Raw genomic sequence first — 16,864 nt, 5'->3', positions numbered from 1 at the left:
GCAGCAGGGTCAGACGCATTTGATTCTTTGTCGGTCGTCCCGAACCACCGCCCCTGTGACTCGACCCAACCCGTCCCGACCCGAGCCGGTCGCTGAATCTTTTCAAGCTAATGGCGTGTGCTAACCTACCCATTGAAGGTTGTCCCAACCCAACAAACGTTTGTTCAGCGCGACGAGCATAGCCCGATAAGCAGATTAGACACGCTTTTATTGGGTCCTTGAAAATGTTCCCTTCTTCAGTAGCAGATGGCGTTTCCTCGAGTTCGTGCTGTCCCACAATGCTGAACGGGGTATGCGTGTGGCAATGCCCATAGAGTTTCATACAGTAATTACTAGTGGGAACTGTGGCGTAAGTGTCTACGGTAGCTGCGCGCAGGGCAGTTCAGCTAGCGTGGCAGTGACGGGTATAGTACCATGGATTCGCCTAAACTTCGTCCTTCTGGCTTCAGATGGCTTCGTGAGTTTGCAAAGTGATCATTTTTAAGAAAGTACTGCGTTTTAAATAAGTAGGTAAACATTATTAAAGATGTCCGATGGCGGGATTCGAACGTAGGACCTCGAGCACAGAAGCCCGACACAGCTGCAGCACACACCTTCGGTTCGCTATATATATATATATATATATATATATATATATATATATATATATATATATATATATATATATATATATATGCTTTTTTGATATTTCTTCATTTATTTGTGACCAAAAGACTCACGCGACCTGCTTTTATACACAGCGTGACGTAATTTGGGGTGGTGTAACCAAAGAAACGAATAAAACAATACAAGGGAAAAGATGACTTCAAGTATTTGCCTCTCTTAACCTCTGCATTTGCAGTTCCTGGCAAGGCAGGTTGTTAGCTCTTAATGAATTTCTTTTATTTCTATTCAGTGAGGAGAGCGGACAAAAACGTTGGAAGATAAAATAAAAAGAAAAGACCGGGGGGTAAAACAACGCATCTGTGAAAGAGGAAAAAAAAAAAAAACGAATGCCGTGAAGTTTTCTCGAATTTTGCTTCGCATAGAAGCGGCTAGTTTCAGCGAGCGACCGATCAGCGAACGAACTATGCACAATGACCTGGCAAAAAAAAAAAACAAAGAAAAAACAAGAAAGCTGTGTGGAATGATAACACAAGCAAGATCTTCTTTCGGAGCCTCCCATTGTGAAGGCCCTTTAAAAATGAAATAGGAGCAGGCAGTGTCGATTAAGTTACACAGCGGGGACCGTCAGTTGTAAGAGACAATGAAGGCAGCATAATTCTTTGTTGTTCCGAATACGGGTGCCAGACCGCTTTTGAATATTTTACTCTGCAGTATTATTTTTATTTTTTGTAATTCCAGGAGGATCGTTTGCTGTAGCTACGATTTGTCGTTTACGTGGCTAACTGCACCAAAAAAATGTGCCCAGGATCACAATCTTGTTGCGTTAATAGGCCGATAATGTTCACCATTCCACAACGTGTTCAAGTTTTTGGTATAGCGGCAGAAAGTTGGATAAAGCTTGAATACGGTGTCCAGATTTCGACAGGAGAGGTCTTTTGTTATCAGGATCCAAGTTTCTTGTGCCTGGCGGCTTTTCGGGGTTAAAGTACTCGCGTAGTTAAAGCCAGGTCCCAGACACGTATAAAATTAAGAGGGAAGGGGGGAAGGGGGGGGGGGGGTCGTATGGGCTCCTGCAAAGTTGAGGACATGACAATACGCGGGAGAAGAGAATACTAGTACCGACGCATTCCTTGCCTCAGCTTTAAAGCCTACTTGAGTATCCGCCTAAAAACTTGGTTTAGCCAATTTATGACTATATCATGGTGTTTTGAAGAAACAGAATAACGACTTCAGCGTGTGTTTTGTTGCTAGGCACCGCGTAGACAAAGCGTAAATGCTTTGCCGTGTCCCGAAAAGAAGGGACTGGTAAACTCGGTACACAATGTGACCTATTGCGCAAGAGTTACTGGCATCACTTTCGTTGACGTAGTGGGCAATAAACTTGGATGTGTGACGCAATATAGCTGTGACATTCATGCGACACAGCTCCGCAGCGGGGATTTCGTCCCCTCTAATCAGAAACTTGCCATGTCGCTGCAGTATGAGAAGTAGTATTTTGTAGAATAGTGCCGCTTTTCAGTGCAGCATGTTAATAACACTTTTGGGTTAGCGCAACGCACACTCTGGTTTTTAGCGGCTAGAAATGCTATCTGACAATGATGCCTTTGAGTTTAATATTGTAGCATCTATAGATACGGGAGACATGAATTTCTCGCAATTTTGTGACCTTTTAGCGCAATTTTTATTTATCAGTTGCTTGCCTTATGCGGAAGACAAGGCGCTAACGCAAAAAAAAAAAAGAACATCGATCGTTAACACTCACGAACTGCCCCAAATGACAACGCAAGTGGCTGTGATCACACGGAACCCATGGGCGGCACGTTTGCAACGACTGCAGTGATTTCTTTCAGCCCTTTTCACTGTACTAAAGAAGCCCTGTAGGGTAGTTTACAACGTGAAAAAACGTGAAATCCGCAACAGAGGGAAAATATGGCGGTGGCTGTGCTCGGTTTTCCGGATGAGTGCTAGCTTTGTACCGGTGTTCGCAGTAAGCAGGGGGTGATTGTACCGCGGAGAACATCTTGTTAATCGTTTGCGAACTACAGTTTTGGGCAAATCCAACAATGCATAAAAAATTGAGTCCTATCAGCGACTGCCGCCCTGAATCATAATCGAAGCAGCAAAATACACCTATATATTTTGCTTCTGAACCCATATCCCGCCTTGACTTATTCTTTCCACAATTCTTTTCATAATTGTCCTAATTTCACAGTAACTCTAATTTAGAGAGGCAACACTGTAGTTGCGGAGAGGAAGATGACACGAAAATTTTCCAACAGCAGCCTGAAGACATGGCTCGATACACATTGCTTTGTTCTTGTTTCACTTGCCGTACATCCGGGCTTGACATGCAGATTTTTTTTCTTGCCATCATGCAAGGTCAGGCAGGGCACAGAACGGGACAGGGCAACGCGGAACGCACAGGGAGAATTCATGGAAACGTATTGGCAACGTTGGCGTCATGTTCGTAAACGATTGACTTGTCGTGGGTGGCATGGAGTGATCACACGGTATAGACATGTACATGTATAGGAAGCACACCCTAGCGAACAAGCTCGCTCAACGTTCGTAAAACCAGCCACCGCCTCGAAACAGACACGCTGCGCTTCAGCCACGAAGTTCCTCTACGTTGCGCTGAACATTACGGTTCCCGTCTGCAAAGGAGCTGTCTGCAGTGTCCCTCGAGACTACAAGTAGATAGGTGTCGGAGCGCCGTGTCAGCGCCGTGCCATGACCATGGAGATGAGCACGCCGATCATGATCACCACACCGCCGACGACGGCCACTTGGAACAGGTACTCGCGCACCACTTTGCGGTGGATCAGTTCCTGCAGCTCAACACCCTGGCAGTTGCGCGGGTCCTTCACCAACATCGTCTTGGTGAACTGCATCGCCGTGCTGTAGTTGCCAAGCTTCGTGTGAGCCAACGCCGTCATGTAGCAGCAGTCGACGGGCCGGTACTCGAGCTGAATGAGCTGCTCCATGAGCACGATGCCCTGCGAGCCAGCGGCGGGTGCATGGCGCGGCAGTGTTCAGCAGCAGTGTATACACTGACAGCCCGCATCAGGAAAGCTGAACGAACATCTGCTACTAATGCTCCGAAGTAGCTGCGTGTACAGACGCTGGACAACAATAGGACGCAGCTGCACGTCGGAAATTTTAAGCAGCGGCGTTTCCGCGGTAGCTTCTTTATTACTGAGATTGTTATGAAAAAAAAAAAAATAACCGAAGACGACGCAGTATTAAAGTTTTCAAAGAACGATCGGGTTATGGTACATGAGCCGAAAGGCCAAATTTTATAACACATCCGAAGACCACCAGGATAGACAAAAGCGGCAGAAAATGAAAACAAAATAAAAAGAGAACATTCAGCGGCAACGTCGCGGTAAATGCGAGAGAAATGCGTAAGCATTACGTTGCATCTCTTTGACGTCCCGGATCCTCGATTTAAACCGCGTTCACCGTATTGCAAAGTGTTGTGCAGGAGCTCTCTCGTTACACGTCCTCACGACTTATGAAAAAGCATGAAGGCCGAACAAAAACGCGTCATATTTCTAATCTATGCGTAGATATCCTTGTTGGCGGATGATTTTATGTCTGTCGTGTGTCGGACGTACGAGCGTATAGTTGCTGCCCTGATGGAGACAGTTCCCCTTTTCGAAACGTTCGCTCCAGCGGCATTGCCTGTCCTACCACTGTGGATCACTTCAAGCCTCCATTTTCCTGCGAAATTATGGCTTGTTTGGAGATATGTCGATAACATGCGTAACTCAGTTTCACAACTAATTCCTTTAAGTTGGGGCTTGCTCAGTCTACATCCTCACACACAGTTGTACTCGCGTGAACTTACTCAGAGTCTGACTACTCTACCGAAAGTCACTTATACAGATTTAGGCTAATATCACACTGATTCATTCGTATTCATTCTGACTCAGACAAACACCACCTAGATAGCTCAAGACCTGTTCACTCCAAACCATGACGTCATGCTATCTGGCTCCGACTGGCATAGAATCTAATGGGGATGCTCCCGAGTAAGCAGCGGTAATTTCGACGCCACCGCTTTCGTCACGCCAGGCTTGGAAATGGAAATTTCGGGCCACGTAGCAAGCATGACATCATGGATCGGAGTAAACGGGCCTTGTGCTATCTAGGTGGTGTTGCTCAGACACGCTGGCAATGTTGCCGACCTATAGTCTAGGTGTGAAGAGTATGGAAGGCGCGTGCATGTACCTTGATGATGTCTGCCGGGAAGCGGCTGAAGACGAGGCAGCGACCGTAGTCGTACTGCACGGATGGCAGCATGTGCCCGTGGTGCAAGTGCTCGTTGTAGCTGAGCTCGATGCGGTGAAGCTCACCAGAGTCCACGTACGCGTGCAAGAGTCTCTCGCAGTCGGGTGGCGTGGGACGAGACATGGTGGCTCGCCCGCTGCTGGTGCTACAGCCGCCGGTTGCTCCCGCTCGATGCACGGCTTCACGACTTTGGTGGGAAGCTGGCGTGGTGGCGCCGTCTCCTAGTAGACCAGCAGCAGCTGATGATGATGAGCATGAATGAGTGGGATGTCATGACTCGCACCCACTAAGGGGGATAGCAGAGCGGTTGTGTGAGGTCTGTCAGGGCGGTTGTGCGCGGAAAACGATGATGATGGGGATTCCAGACAACATCACATACCGACAATGGGAGACTGGACAAGAAGTGGCCCGGTAGAAGGATGAAACGAGAGTGTGCAAACGGTAGTAGCGTAATAATAAGAATAGTAAAGCCGGAAATTATCATTTTTTACCATAATGTTTACTTAAGAATAGAAACGAAAAATGTTAGGCCTAACGTTAATATACAGGAAGAGAGCGGTGTGGATGAGAGAACAAACGGGGACAGCCGATATTCTAGTTGACATTAAGCGGAATAAAATGGAGCTGGCCAGGCCATGTACTGCGTAGGATGGATAACCGGTGGACCATTAAAGTTACAGAATGGATACCAAGAGAAAGGAAATGCAGTCGAGGACGACAAAAAACTAGGTGGGGTGATGAAGTTAGGAAATTTGCAGGCGCAAATTGGAATGAGCTAGTGCAAGACAGGGGTAATTGGAGATCACCGGGAGAGGCCTTTGTCCTGCAGTGGACATAAATAATGGCTGATGATGATGATGATGACGACGAGAAGCATAAGAAGCACGTTTTCTCCTCTGTCTTCTACAAGAAAAACAAGCAAACAGAAGAATGGGAGAAAAATAGGAGGTTGAAAATTAAGCGAGGGAAACAATACCAGCTTTTGATAGCGCATCAAAATAAACTCGGTATTTGTATAGAAAATGAACAGAAAGATGAAAAAAAAATCTTCAATGCCATAGTAGTGCGACAATCTTTTTGTGTTACAAATGAAATCGCACATGTCAAGGCCTGCACTCCCGTGGCTGAAGCCCAGAGCCGCGGCCTCAAGGGAACGGATGATTGAGGATGTTAAGTTAAAGAAAATAATTATACCAGAGCCCTTCGCGCGTACTGTTCGATGGATGGTCGACGTACCCCATAGCGTCGTAGTCCGCTACTCTGGTGACGTGTAATTAAATGCAACAGCGTTGACAGGTGTCTCTTAAGTTTACCGCGTTGTGCCTCACTGTTCAAATAAAGACCTCGCTATAATTAGAGTGATGATGATGACGATGATAGTGTTGTTGTTGATTATGATGATGATGCATGTCCTTTATTGGCTAGGTGTGACCGAAGAGCTCCAAACAGAATTGCAAGTGTACCGCGTTTGACCGGCGCTTGTGAGCGACAGTCGTTAGCTATTGGATAGGCTAGTACTTCTTGGCGAGCCAAAAGGTCGGATAACGGTAGAAGAAGCGTAAGCCAAAAAAAAAAAAATAGGAGAGGAAGAAAAAAAAAAAACAAGCAAGCAAGCCAGTAAACAAACAAGCAAACAAAAAATGCAGTCAAGCCCGTGTGGAGACGGAGTGGAGGCAGGATTGGGGTTAGGAAAGATACTAAGTGCCGCTGACAACTTCAGTGGCGGATCTGATGAAGCGACTGACTCAAAAGACGGCTTGCCGATGCAAGCAGCAGGCATTGAGTGACGTCGCCCTATGTTTTGCACTGGTTTTGCGATAATAACTGCATTTGTCAGTATTGAACGTCGAGCTAACGGTATACGTATTTACAACGCCATTCACTGCCGTGAAATAACCGTACACATTGACATACATTCCGACATACACACATGAACGCATGCGTAGCGTTCTCGACTATACATGGGCTACGTTGCAGTCGACGTAGGCGATTCAGCGTAGGCGTAACGAATGAGCTTGACGCTGGCTCTCAAATATTGACAACTGGCCGAGTGGCCCTGCGGCTTAGAACGCACTTCGGCGACTTATCACGAGCGACGACCATCGAGCCAGCGCGTTTTTTTTTTTGTGGCAGCGAATAATCGCCCTATATAGTCTATCTTTCCACTTTTGAACGCCCACACTTTCGCTGAATTAATAGCGACTCTCACTCGCAACTAGCGATAAAAGCCAGAGAGAGAGAGACAGCTACACACGCGCACAAACACGTCCCGGGACTCTGGCCGCAGTCCTCGCCGTCGTCGTAGTCGTCGGCTCGAATCGGCGTTGCAAGAGTGGCGGTATTAAACTTTAACGACCTTTAAGGTTCGGGTAATCCAATGAGACTCGGGGGGAATCGCGGGCGACTCGATTAGATGCAGCCGTTCTGATCCCGCTGAGACTCCGTGGAGTTGAAAAAAAAAGAGACTTTATTCGATTTCTCGACAGGGGCTCCGAGCGCCAGACGCGTCTCACTCTGACGAGCGCGTCTCTTCGCGGCAGCTGGCTGGCTTGGTAGCCGACTGGCTTGCGAATCGGCATCTGACTCAGCTTCGTCTTGCTCCTCGCCTTGCTTCTCGCACGTCCACAAGTGGCTATGTCTCTCTTCTCCTTTCTTTTTTTTTTTTCGTGAGACCAGTACGACAGAAGGTTGGGGGACCACGGAACTTTGCGACCATTTTCTATCGAAAAAATATCGGAATTAAGTAGAAGCTGAAACGGAACAAAAACGAAAAGAACTACTTTTCCGGCGTTCGGAGCACCGCGTAGGAGTTTCGAAGTGCATTGCAGCCCTATACCTGCCTTTTACGCGAAAAGCAAAGAAAGGTCCGCTTGAATTTTTAAACAGGGCAAACAGGGAAGGATGGGCATAAGGTTAAACTTGTCGGAGAATTCCACACGCAGTGGTGAAAGTGTTATTGAATTATTTCCAATGAATTCTCCTACTTAATATATCCCTGCGCCCGCGCTCCCTTCTTTGCATTTGGAGCGTGGCAGTAATGGAATGTCTGTTCAAGTCAGGGACTGTTCAAATTCCTTCGCGACTACGGCTTGGCTGCGAATCGTTATTGTACGTGCGGCTTGCTAAGTTGTACATTTGCCGGCGCTCGAGCTCGTCTTTTCTACTCGAGGAATGAATTTCAAATCGAGATTGGAGAAGGTTCCAAGGGTTAAAGGGACTACACAAGGCGCTCGACGCACCGTGTTAGAACAGTGACTAAAATGAGCGAAGGATAAAATAAGCGAAGTCACTGTTGGTTTTGGGGCAGGAATGCGACATGGATGGTTGGGGGGGAGTGGAGGGCTGGTCAAAACGCTGACGCAGGTGGCGCCTCCGCTTCAGCTAATGCCGGTGCAAGGCGAAATGTGAACGCCTGATTGCGGCCCTCATTCGAGGTGTGCCTTCGTGATTGATCTGTCACACGAATTGTTTGACCAATGAGGCAACCAGGTAGGCAAACACGCTGTCTTTTCACGAGCGCTTAGATCTCGGCGGCCTCCCTATTCCCCGGTCGCTTCATATTTTTTTTTGTCGGTCATGCACCCATTTGCCTAGGTCTACAAGCAAATTTGTATCGCCTGTTTGCAGTAGAACAGTGTGGCAGAAAAACGTCACCTTGTGTACCCAGCGCACCGTCTCATTCATCAAAGTGCGAAAGGAGCGGGCCGTGCTTCACCGCATACCCGCCTGCCGTGCCAGGAAGCCCAGCTCATTGTTATTGGGGGCGCGATGTGGAGGCGTCGCGTGACTCGGGGAAATTGCCGCGGTTTTAGTGATCATAACAGAACAGAAAAGAAGGTGTGAGCACCCGGGTGTGGGATTGGAAAGCTCGTTCGCTTTGGCCTACAGGACTCCCAGATTGAGTTTTCTGATGTCGACGTGAGAAACACGCTATCAGTGAAGGGAGGCAGACAGATTGTGGACATATACATCTCCACTGACGCAACAACACTTCGATTTACCAGTGCAAACGCTGTCATGCACAAGCATAGTTCTGGAGATGGTTTAAGGGCCAATAGTCGTGAATTTTTCTCAAAATGGGGCAAATAATGATATATCTGGGCGGACATTGTGTTGCTGAATTCGAAAGATTTGCCCCCATAAGGCTAAGTGTCTTGTTTTTTGAGGTGAAAGAAAACCAGTTCGAGGTTTCTATCATGCTGATACACGCAAGGTCAAACATGGTTACATACCAGTGACTGTTTTCCACCCACTTTAACTACCTGAGACGAACGCTGTATGGTGTGAGCGTTAATCCCGATAACAAGGTACATCGTTTAAATTAATTAATGAATAAAAGCTACGTTAGAAAAGGTTTCGCCCGCGCGCGGCTTCTACACACGAGCTGCGAAAGTACAAGACACGCTGGGGGTTGCCGTTGGCAGGCACTGAAATCGTTGTGCGAATACGACGCAAAAGACAGCTTCCGAAGTGTTTCCTTGAAAACTGTACAATAAGCGACTTGGTGATTACTGACTACAAGTGGTACAGATAAGAGTTTTGAGGCACTGAAAATTCGGCACATGTAATTTGTGTACGAAAACACTCGCAGCATGTAATAGCTTCTGCTGACCTTTGTTATCAAAGCAAGTAAAAATGCGCTACTGACCCACCGGGAAAATCGTGCCGGGTCGCACTGAAAGTATAGCAAAACCACGACGAAGTTGTTGGCCCAGCGAGCACGAGGCGCGCCGGAAACAAAGTGCTCATGGCCCTGCTCGACGACTCGGCTTTGTTTAGGTGGCGGTGTCGAATGACGTTATTCCAACTTCGTCCATCAAACATGCAGGCTTCCTCAAATATTTCGTAAGGGTGCGGCCCAGATGCATTATTCCAGGGGGGACGCATGGGCGGCAAGTCCTCTGCGGAACCGACCCGCCACCTTTTTCCCTCCTCCTCTACTCGGAGAGCCGCCCTTTCGTAGTCGCCGCCCCACCCTCCCCCACCATCTCTCCCTACTTTCGGTCTATGCTCTTTGTCGGGGCACTAACTGTTCCTGGATATGTGCTGTCCTTGGGCAACCTTGGCTGCCCAAAGTGCTTGGAGCGGGCAGTGGCGTCGCTTTCAGGCTGGAAGTAGCCAGCTATACTGGAGCCAGGAAAGATGACGCCTGACTTAGCCTCTCCTCTGGATTGCATTTCGCGGAATCCACTCACTGCGCGTTCCGCAACCCTTCACGTCGTCGTCTCTCGCTGTAGTGTAGTTTCCTCTTAATACCGTTTCGCGAACTCCTATACTTTTGCCGCTGTGTCATTCTGCAGCCATTTGGTCCGTCGAGAAACAAACAGTTGTGCAGGGCAGAAACGGGTACGATGAAACCCGCGCCCGCCTTAATAAACTTCGTTGTCTTTGTTGTTGCTGTTCTAGGCGTCAAACAGGTGGACAAACAAATGGACATTTTGTTGTGCGCGCTGCCTTTGAAGCTGAGGGCTAGAACTGGCGCGTTCTCGCTGATGAAAAAGATTATTTTTGTTGTTTGCGACGCGTAACTCGTCTCTGACAACGAGTTTCTGCCATGCCATTCATTATTTAAATAGCCGTAAGGTACCAGCTGATGGGCTTTCCTCTGAGAGCGATATTTCGGGAGCTGTGAATGAACTAGATTTACGAAAGGCGGCTGATAGAGGATTCAGTGTCATACCGACACACTCTAGTTGCAGGCCGGTGTTGCAAGCATTGCCTGTTCGCGATGAAATTACGTCGCTGACGATGCGTACAGTGCGTTGTCGTGAAAGGTGTAACGAACCCGAGCGCTAATCATAAATTAGAGGGATAACAGGGTTGATTAGAATGAAAGAGGAGAAGGTAGGGAAGAGCCTTCGCGATTTTCGACGGGGTCACACCTTCGCCACAGAACGTTGCTCGAGTGGCTGCGCCTGAGAAGCTCGGTTTGTTCTGAGGTCAACTTTTATGGGCAACTTTTACAGAATAAGTGGTCGTGCTAGCTCAATATCGCTGAGCGTGTGAATGGAATGACACAGCGCTTGAAACATTCGCAGCCCGACAGGGTTTGTGCGACAAAAGAACTTTCACTTGCAGAAGTTTTTCAAACCACTGCAGCATTGGCTATTATTCTGAATGGGATATTCACAACTTACCTACGTTACGTCTTCAATCAGGCCGTTTTGCACATGTCTAATATACAGCAGCGCAAAGGGAGTGATGGTCTATTGTTACCTATGACAGATTTTCAACGTAACCTCAATCTGACGTTGTAGACTTATGTCAATTCATCAACTTGTCCTCACCTTTTGATAGCGTTACGTTTCTTTCGCTTTTCATATATATATATATATATATATATATATATATATATATATATATATATATATATATATATTGCTCGTATCCTTGTCAGCTATTTTGCCTTTTTCGGAATTGCTTTATATTGCGCGTCTTTTTTTTTTCGTGTGGAACCAATAAGGTTCCGTCCTTACACACGAGAAACCGTTATATAAGATAAAAGCGGTCCGGTGACGAGCTCATCGTATTACAGCAGCGTTCTTTTTCTTGGCCTTCTGAGCCGGAATGTGCTCTCGTCTGATGGTGTTTTGCGGTTAGAGGACGACGTAGGCCAAACACATTTACAAGCCACGAAACCGGCACTCAGTGAACAGGTATGAGTGCGACACAGTCAAGGTATTACCAGGAGAAAGATAAGGCGCGTGCTTACGATAAACACGCACATAACCCACCAAACAGGCCGATTCTTGCGCACGCCGTTCCACTGCTGCATTGTTGCCTGGCACTAAAGAGAAAGGGGCGGTATTCTGGCACAATGTCAACGAATGCGTTAATGTGTCTCGCCTGCATCACCTGATGCATGAGATAATTTACTACATGCGTTAGTCCAAGGCGTTGACGTCCTTCCAGGGCTGAATACGGCTGGTGACTAATTAACGCCAGAAAGATTCCGAACTCAGTGCGGCGATTCGAAAGGTTCGAGTACCGAGTCGCCCTTTACAATGGTCTAAAGCCTTGAGATTGAAATAAATAAATAAATAAATAAATAAATAAATAAATAAATAAATAAATAAATAAATAAATAAATAAATAAATAAATAAATAAATAAATAAATAAATAAATAAATAAACCTTTTGTCATCCCCATTCCCAGTTAGGCGTCAAGCAATCCCATTGAACTTTGCTGCGCCGCGGTTACCATCAATTAACACATTTTTGTATAATGATACCTTCGTCCGATGCACTGCGTGCAGCTATAGATGGCAGGGTGGTGTAGGAGGTCCTAGCAAAAAGTACCGCGCTCTCAGTTCGGTGAGCGCCCAGAAGTGCGCGCTGTAGCTGTTTATTTGAGGAGGCAATAAGTGTTTTGCATAAGTCCACGGTAACATGTGGAAGCCATGTCAACATTGCGGTTACATGTGTTCAGCCCCTAGAAGATGACGATTTCCCGAAAAAAAAATGGTATTCTTGCTTGTTAAGGGCAGAGATAATGGGCACATCTCCTGCCGGTGGACACTGTTACTGCCTCGCTCCGCACAGACACTTAGTACAGTAGGGGTCCCATCGACACTCGGCGTGCCTGGTTAGAACTCCATCCCAAGTACGCGCCGACCATGCTCTGTTTAGCATCGACGATTTGACGAGAACCGGCATGTCCAGCACGACAAAGCCGAAGTGTCGAGTTTTTTTTTTTGTGTGTGTGATCGAAACAGACTTGTTGGCGCGAAAGATTAAAGCGAATTCCAATCAACGTTTTTCGAAACACACACGAGGAGTAACACCCTCTCTTTCTCTTTTCTCTTCCCCTTGTGCACTTGCGCAGGCTCAGCCTCCGCGATGACCCTCACGTACCTGTGCCTGGTCACCTCGCTGCTGGTGCTCTTGCTGGCGCCGTCATGGGCGGATGCTCAGCCACCCCGCTGTCGCGCACTCTGCCAGAAGGACCCTGGCGAAGACGCCTGCGAGCGCTGCCGGCTGAGAACCTTCATGCGCTTCGGCAAGAGGGACTCGTCGCGAGCCATCGCCCTCATCCGAGAACCCGTGCTCGACGTCCAGTCGGTGCTGCTCGACGACGATGACGACCGCCCAGCCAGGGCGTCCGGCAACGTCGGCGGCGGAAGCTCGTCGTCGCGCGAGCAGCTTCTCCTGGAGCAACCGGCGCCGGCCGCCCGGCCTAGCCGGGACCGCTACGGCCTCCTGCTCAGGACCATACGGGACGTCCGGGGACGGAGCGCGGACTAAAGAGGAAGAAAAAAAAAATAAGGGGGTGGGGCTTTGATTCAAATCGTCATCGTTCCAGCGGTCGCCGGAACCTTCCTCTCTGAGCCTCACCACACACTCCAGTCCCAAAAACGAAGCCCCCCAACCATCGCGAGACGCTGTACCGAAGCGACGCGACGCGTTCGCTGAGCCCTTGGATCAACTCGAAAGGCGACCCGTTATTCTGTAAAAGGACGGCTTTGCCCTCGTTGCCAAGAGTCAGGAGCTGACGGCGCGGCTTCAGCTTGTGCTTTTTTGCCCGCTGTCTCAGCTGTCGTTCTGTTGCTATGGCGCGCTCTTTTGTCGCTCTTGCGAGTCGTCCGAGACGAGCCAGTTAGTGATGTTTTTAATGTGTACGAAGTCGTTTTGTCAGGAAACCAAAGCACGATGTCTTTTGACGATGTCTCTTGAGTTTTGTCTTCTCGTTGGTTTCTCCTCTTTCTTCGCTGCAGTGTGATTAGTCTGTGCGTAAGCGAATACTTCACCGCGTGTGGCTGATTATCTTGCGTAGGAGTTCATAAACTAAGTAATATGCAAAGGTAGTTATGATCCCGTTGATGGGTCGAGATAAAGCATCAGTCGTGCTAATAACATTGTCATCAAGGCATCGCACAAGATTGACAATGCGTGAGGATCTCTATGCTGCCAAAGCAATCATTTTAAGAAGCGCCATAAACTGAAGAAAAAAAATGGAAGGGTTTTAGGGGCAACCAATGTGATTGTGAAGTCACTGGCCATGCTTGTCCGGCTGTGCTGTCAGCATCTCATATGCAACCTTTTCTCAATAATTGCAAGCGTCCTGGAAAATGTCACGTCACAGTGGGAGATTCTGTGCATCATAATGTTGAGGAAATTTGAGGCACATACGCGCGCCTGCCGCCTGGGCAGATGCCTCTCAGATGCTTGTGATGAATTCTCAATCAAACTTTTCCGTACGCAGTTTTCGGATGATGCGGGTTGTATGAGAGGATTCGGAGCGAGAGCTTCTGGAGTGTTGCATAGTGATGCGACGTATGCTTTTTTTTTGCAGGGCAGTATTATTAGCTGATTACGGTAATTGCCGAAATCGAGAAATGTTTTCCTTTTACACATTAGGGTGTCCCAATGAAGGAATGAATTCTGAGAATTTGTTGCACACCATTCACTTTTTTCCATCTCACATTTTCTGACATGAATGTTTTTGCTTTTTAACTAAAAAAGTTGCAAGACGAACTTTGTCGTGGAGTAACTTCTTTTGCTGTATGTCTTATAGATTCAAGGGTGAGAAGTTACTAATGCGCTTTGTTCATCCGCAGTGTACGTCGGCGTTGTACGTTGAATTTTAACATGGGCACACAGTATTGTCAACAGATTTCAATATGCGTGCCATATACCGCAATACTGTGATCGGGTTTATTTTTGCAAAACGCAAAACGAGAATAAAAATGTGAAAAAGCCGCGAAAGGACTTGTTCTGCGGTGGCGAAGACTGTTCATATTCTCTCTTTGAAACTCGACTTTAGAGCATAAGCGCTTGAATGGTTGATAGAGAAAAATAGTGCAGCAGACGACAGAAATGGGGCACGTACAAATTTATTGTTCGCCTGCTGCATACTGGTTTTACAGAGAGACATTATTTATTTAGTCTGCCTTTGATGTATTTATTTATCTATTTTATCCATGTACCGGACTAGTTCATCGTAACTTATTTATCATTGTATGTTTTTTAATTAAGTTGCTTGTACGCGAGCGTAGTCAAGAGACATAATAAAGACGAGTGGGGAAATTTTCTGAATTTTGCCGTCTCATGTCATAAATTGGAGACACGTACCACCGTAGTTAATAGAAAAGGGGCAGATCGGAGCTGTTGTATCGGATTCCAATAGCTGTCACATTTGTCAGCGTTTTGTTGCAGATGCTGTGTCGTTCCAAGAGTTAGTGATGAGATTACAAGAGGACTTTCAGTAATGCAGTCAAAATCTTGACGAACAGGTTGTTTCGTTTGTTCATTTTCTAAATTACGCTTCTAGAAACTGAGACAAAAGTGTTCTGTAGATACGAGCCACCTAATCACAATGGCAGAGAGCTAATGCAACTTTTTTTTTACCTGTTATTGCCGTTGGCCAATGGCTGGGATTAGCAGAAAAATTATATATATTCTCAGCTTTTCTTGGGAGAGTATCCTGAGATCTGCGCAATAACTATTGGATAAGGGTGCAACGTGTTTTCGTGGGCGTGGCATCGTTAGATCTGCCGCCAGCAATATTACACCGTTTTGTTTACTTCCCAAGAACCGCGGAAATTCCGTTGCCAAAAGCAATATTGAATAATCCCTTTGGGCAAGCAAGATGTTTGCACACTCTCTGAGCTCTGGCAAGTAGGACTTCATTTAGGCGTGAAAAATAAGGCACGGCTTAAAATTACGAATCTACACATTATGCACCAGAAACGAATATCTAGGGTCAGTGTGCGGTCATGTTTATTCCATTCGGGATATCAACACTTGCTTAATTCACCAGAAATTTCGGCTAAAGTAAATAACGATGCTCTTCCCTCACACGATGTGACAAGCGATGGGAATAACACTGCGCAGAAGCTCGTTTCCTCTCGATTCTTTATCGCTCCCTTGTTTGACTACTTTGCTGGTTTGTACGAGAAAAACACAAGTTATTTATAGATTGTGTACATAGTTATTTATTTACGTGTTGTTTCTGTCACGTCCAATGCTTTTCGTGTTAGCTATTTATTGTACGATGCGAGTCTGGAGTTATGTCGTGTATCTAGTGTCTTTCAACGTGCAGGTGTCGTTGTTGCTGGATGCTCCACGGCACGTTTACAGTGATTTCTGCCAAGTTTCGACATATCTGGCACATGTCGATCGTTGCTGGGCCCGGACCGGCTGCGGTAGCGAAAACGTATTCTGTCATGTCGGCAGATGATATTGTATTGAACGGAATGTTGCAAATGAATGAATGAAAAATGTGCGCACGATATCAGTGCGACACAAGATTCTTTTTCCTTGTTCTCAATATTTATTTATTTCATCGTCGAGACGGAAACTAGAAATACATGAATAAAAACACCCTTTATTCTGGTCAATCTCGTCTGTCGTTTTTGTTGCAGTCTCTCAAAGGCAAATTGTCTCGTCCATTCATTTTAACTCGTGAATCGACGGTGCGAAGGGCTTGTCTTGAGCTAAAATATGCTGCTCAAATCAGCTGCTTCAAACAATTGAAACGAAGGCCTTTTCAGTGATGTCGAAAGTTGGGCGAGTTGGTGATTAATCATCGTACCGTATTGGCTTGAAAAAAAAAAAAAGCAGCGAGTGTCGTGTATTCTTGTGTCTCTCCACTTTGTCCTTGTCAGTGGGCTGCTTCACCAATACGGTATATGATGAAGGCCTTTTATTATGTGGCTGACCAGACACATCGAGCTTCTTTTTAGTCCGAACAGAGTGCGTGAACTAAATATAGTGTTTTCTAATGGTTCAACCTGCACCAAAACGTGTGTTCTCAGAACCATTTAGGGTCTCTTAATATATTTTAGACGGGAGAAATTAATGATTGCTGAAGCATAACAAATGCGTGGGCTTCTCAGAAAGAAAGAAGAAAAAAAAAAACAGAAAAACACGCCGGTTTTTGATGGTTTACCTATTAATTCCTACAGCGTGTCACTGCCAAGGTTACCCCCCATAAACTAATGAAATCCAAGAACTGTTCAAGTCC

At 46.6% G+C, this 16,864-nt stretch overlaps 2 protein-coding genes across 2 annotated transcripts in view; one reads left to right on the top strand and one right to left on the bottom strand.

The window, feature by feature from the left end:
• Nucleotides 1–16,233, top strand: part of LOC119449838 (uncharacterized) — a 34,735-nt gene extending 18,502 nt beyond the window's left edge. Inside the window, exon 2 of the mRNA XM_037713105.2 lies at nt 12,725–16,233. Within this exon, the coding sequence (XP_037569033.1) occupies nt 12,739–13,143 (405 nt within the window). The 5' untranslated portion in view covers nt 12,725–12,738 and the 3' untranslated portion in view covers nt 13,144–16,233. The remainder of the gene's footprint in view (nt 1–12,724) is intronic.
• Nucleotides 2,763–5,140, bottom strand: LOC119448570 (mitochondrial fission 1 protein-like). The gene is made up of 2 exons (XM_037711803.2): nt 4,840–5,140; nt 2,763–3,602 (listed from the first exon to the last, which is right to left on the bottom strand). The coding sequence occupies exons 1-2, from the start codon at nt 5,020–5,022 to the stop codon at nt 3,324–3,326; spliced, it is 462 nt and encodes a 153-aa protein (XP_037567731.1). The 5' UTR covers nt 5,023–5,140; the 3' UTR covers nt 2,763–3,323.
• Nucleotides 16,234–16,864: the final 631 nt, after the last annotated feature.

The sequence above is a fragment of the Dermacentor silvarum genome, chromosome 4 (assembly GCF_013339745.2).
Source record: "Dermacentor silvarum isolate Dsil-2018 chromosome 4, BIME_Dsil_1.4, whole genome shotgun sequence".
Lineage (NCBI taxonomy): Eukaryota > Metazoa > Arthropoda > Arachnida > Ixodida > Ixodidae > Dermacentor > Dermacentor silvarum.
The sequence above is the reverse complement of the archived record's forward strand: the minus strand, read 5'-3'. Positions and strand labels throughout refer to the sequence as shown.

Bases quoted from the DNA above. Each gene is read 5' to 3' on its own strand.
- LOC119448570 (XM_037711803.2), bottom strand. From the start codon at position 5,022: ATGTCTCGTCCCACGCCACCCGACTGCGAGAGACTCTTGCACGCGTAC. The intron at 3,603-4,839 runs GTACATGCACGC...GCTGGCTCGCAG, and splicing joins TCCCGGCAGACATCATCAAG to GGCATCGTGCTCATGGAGCA.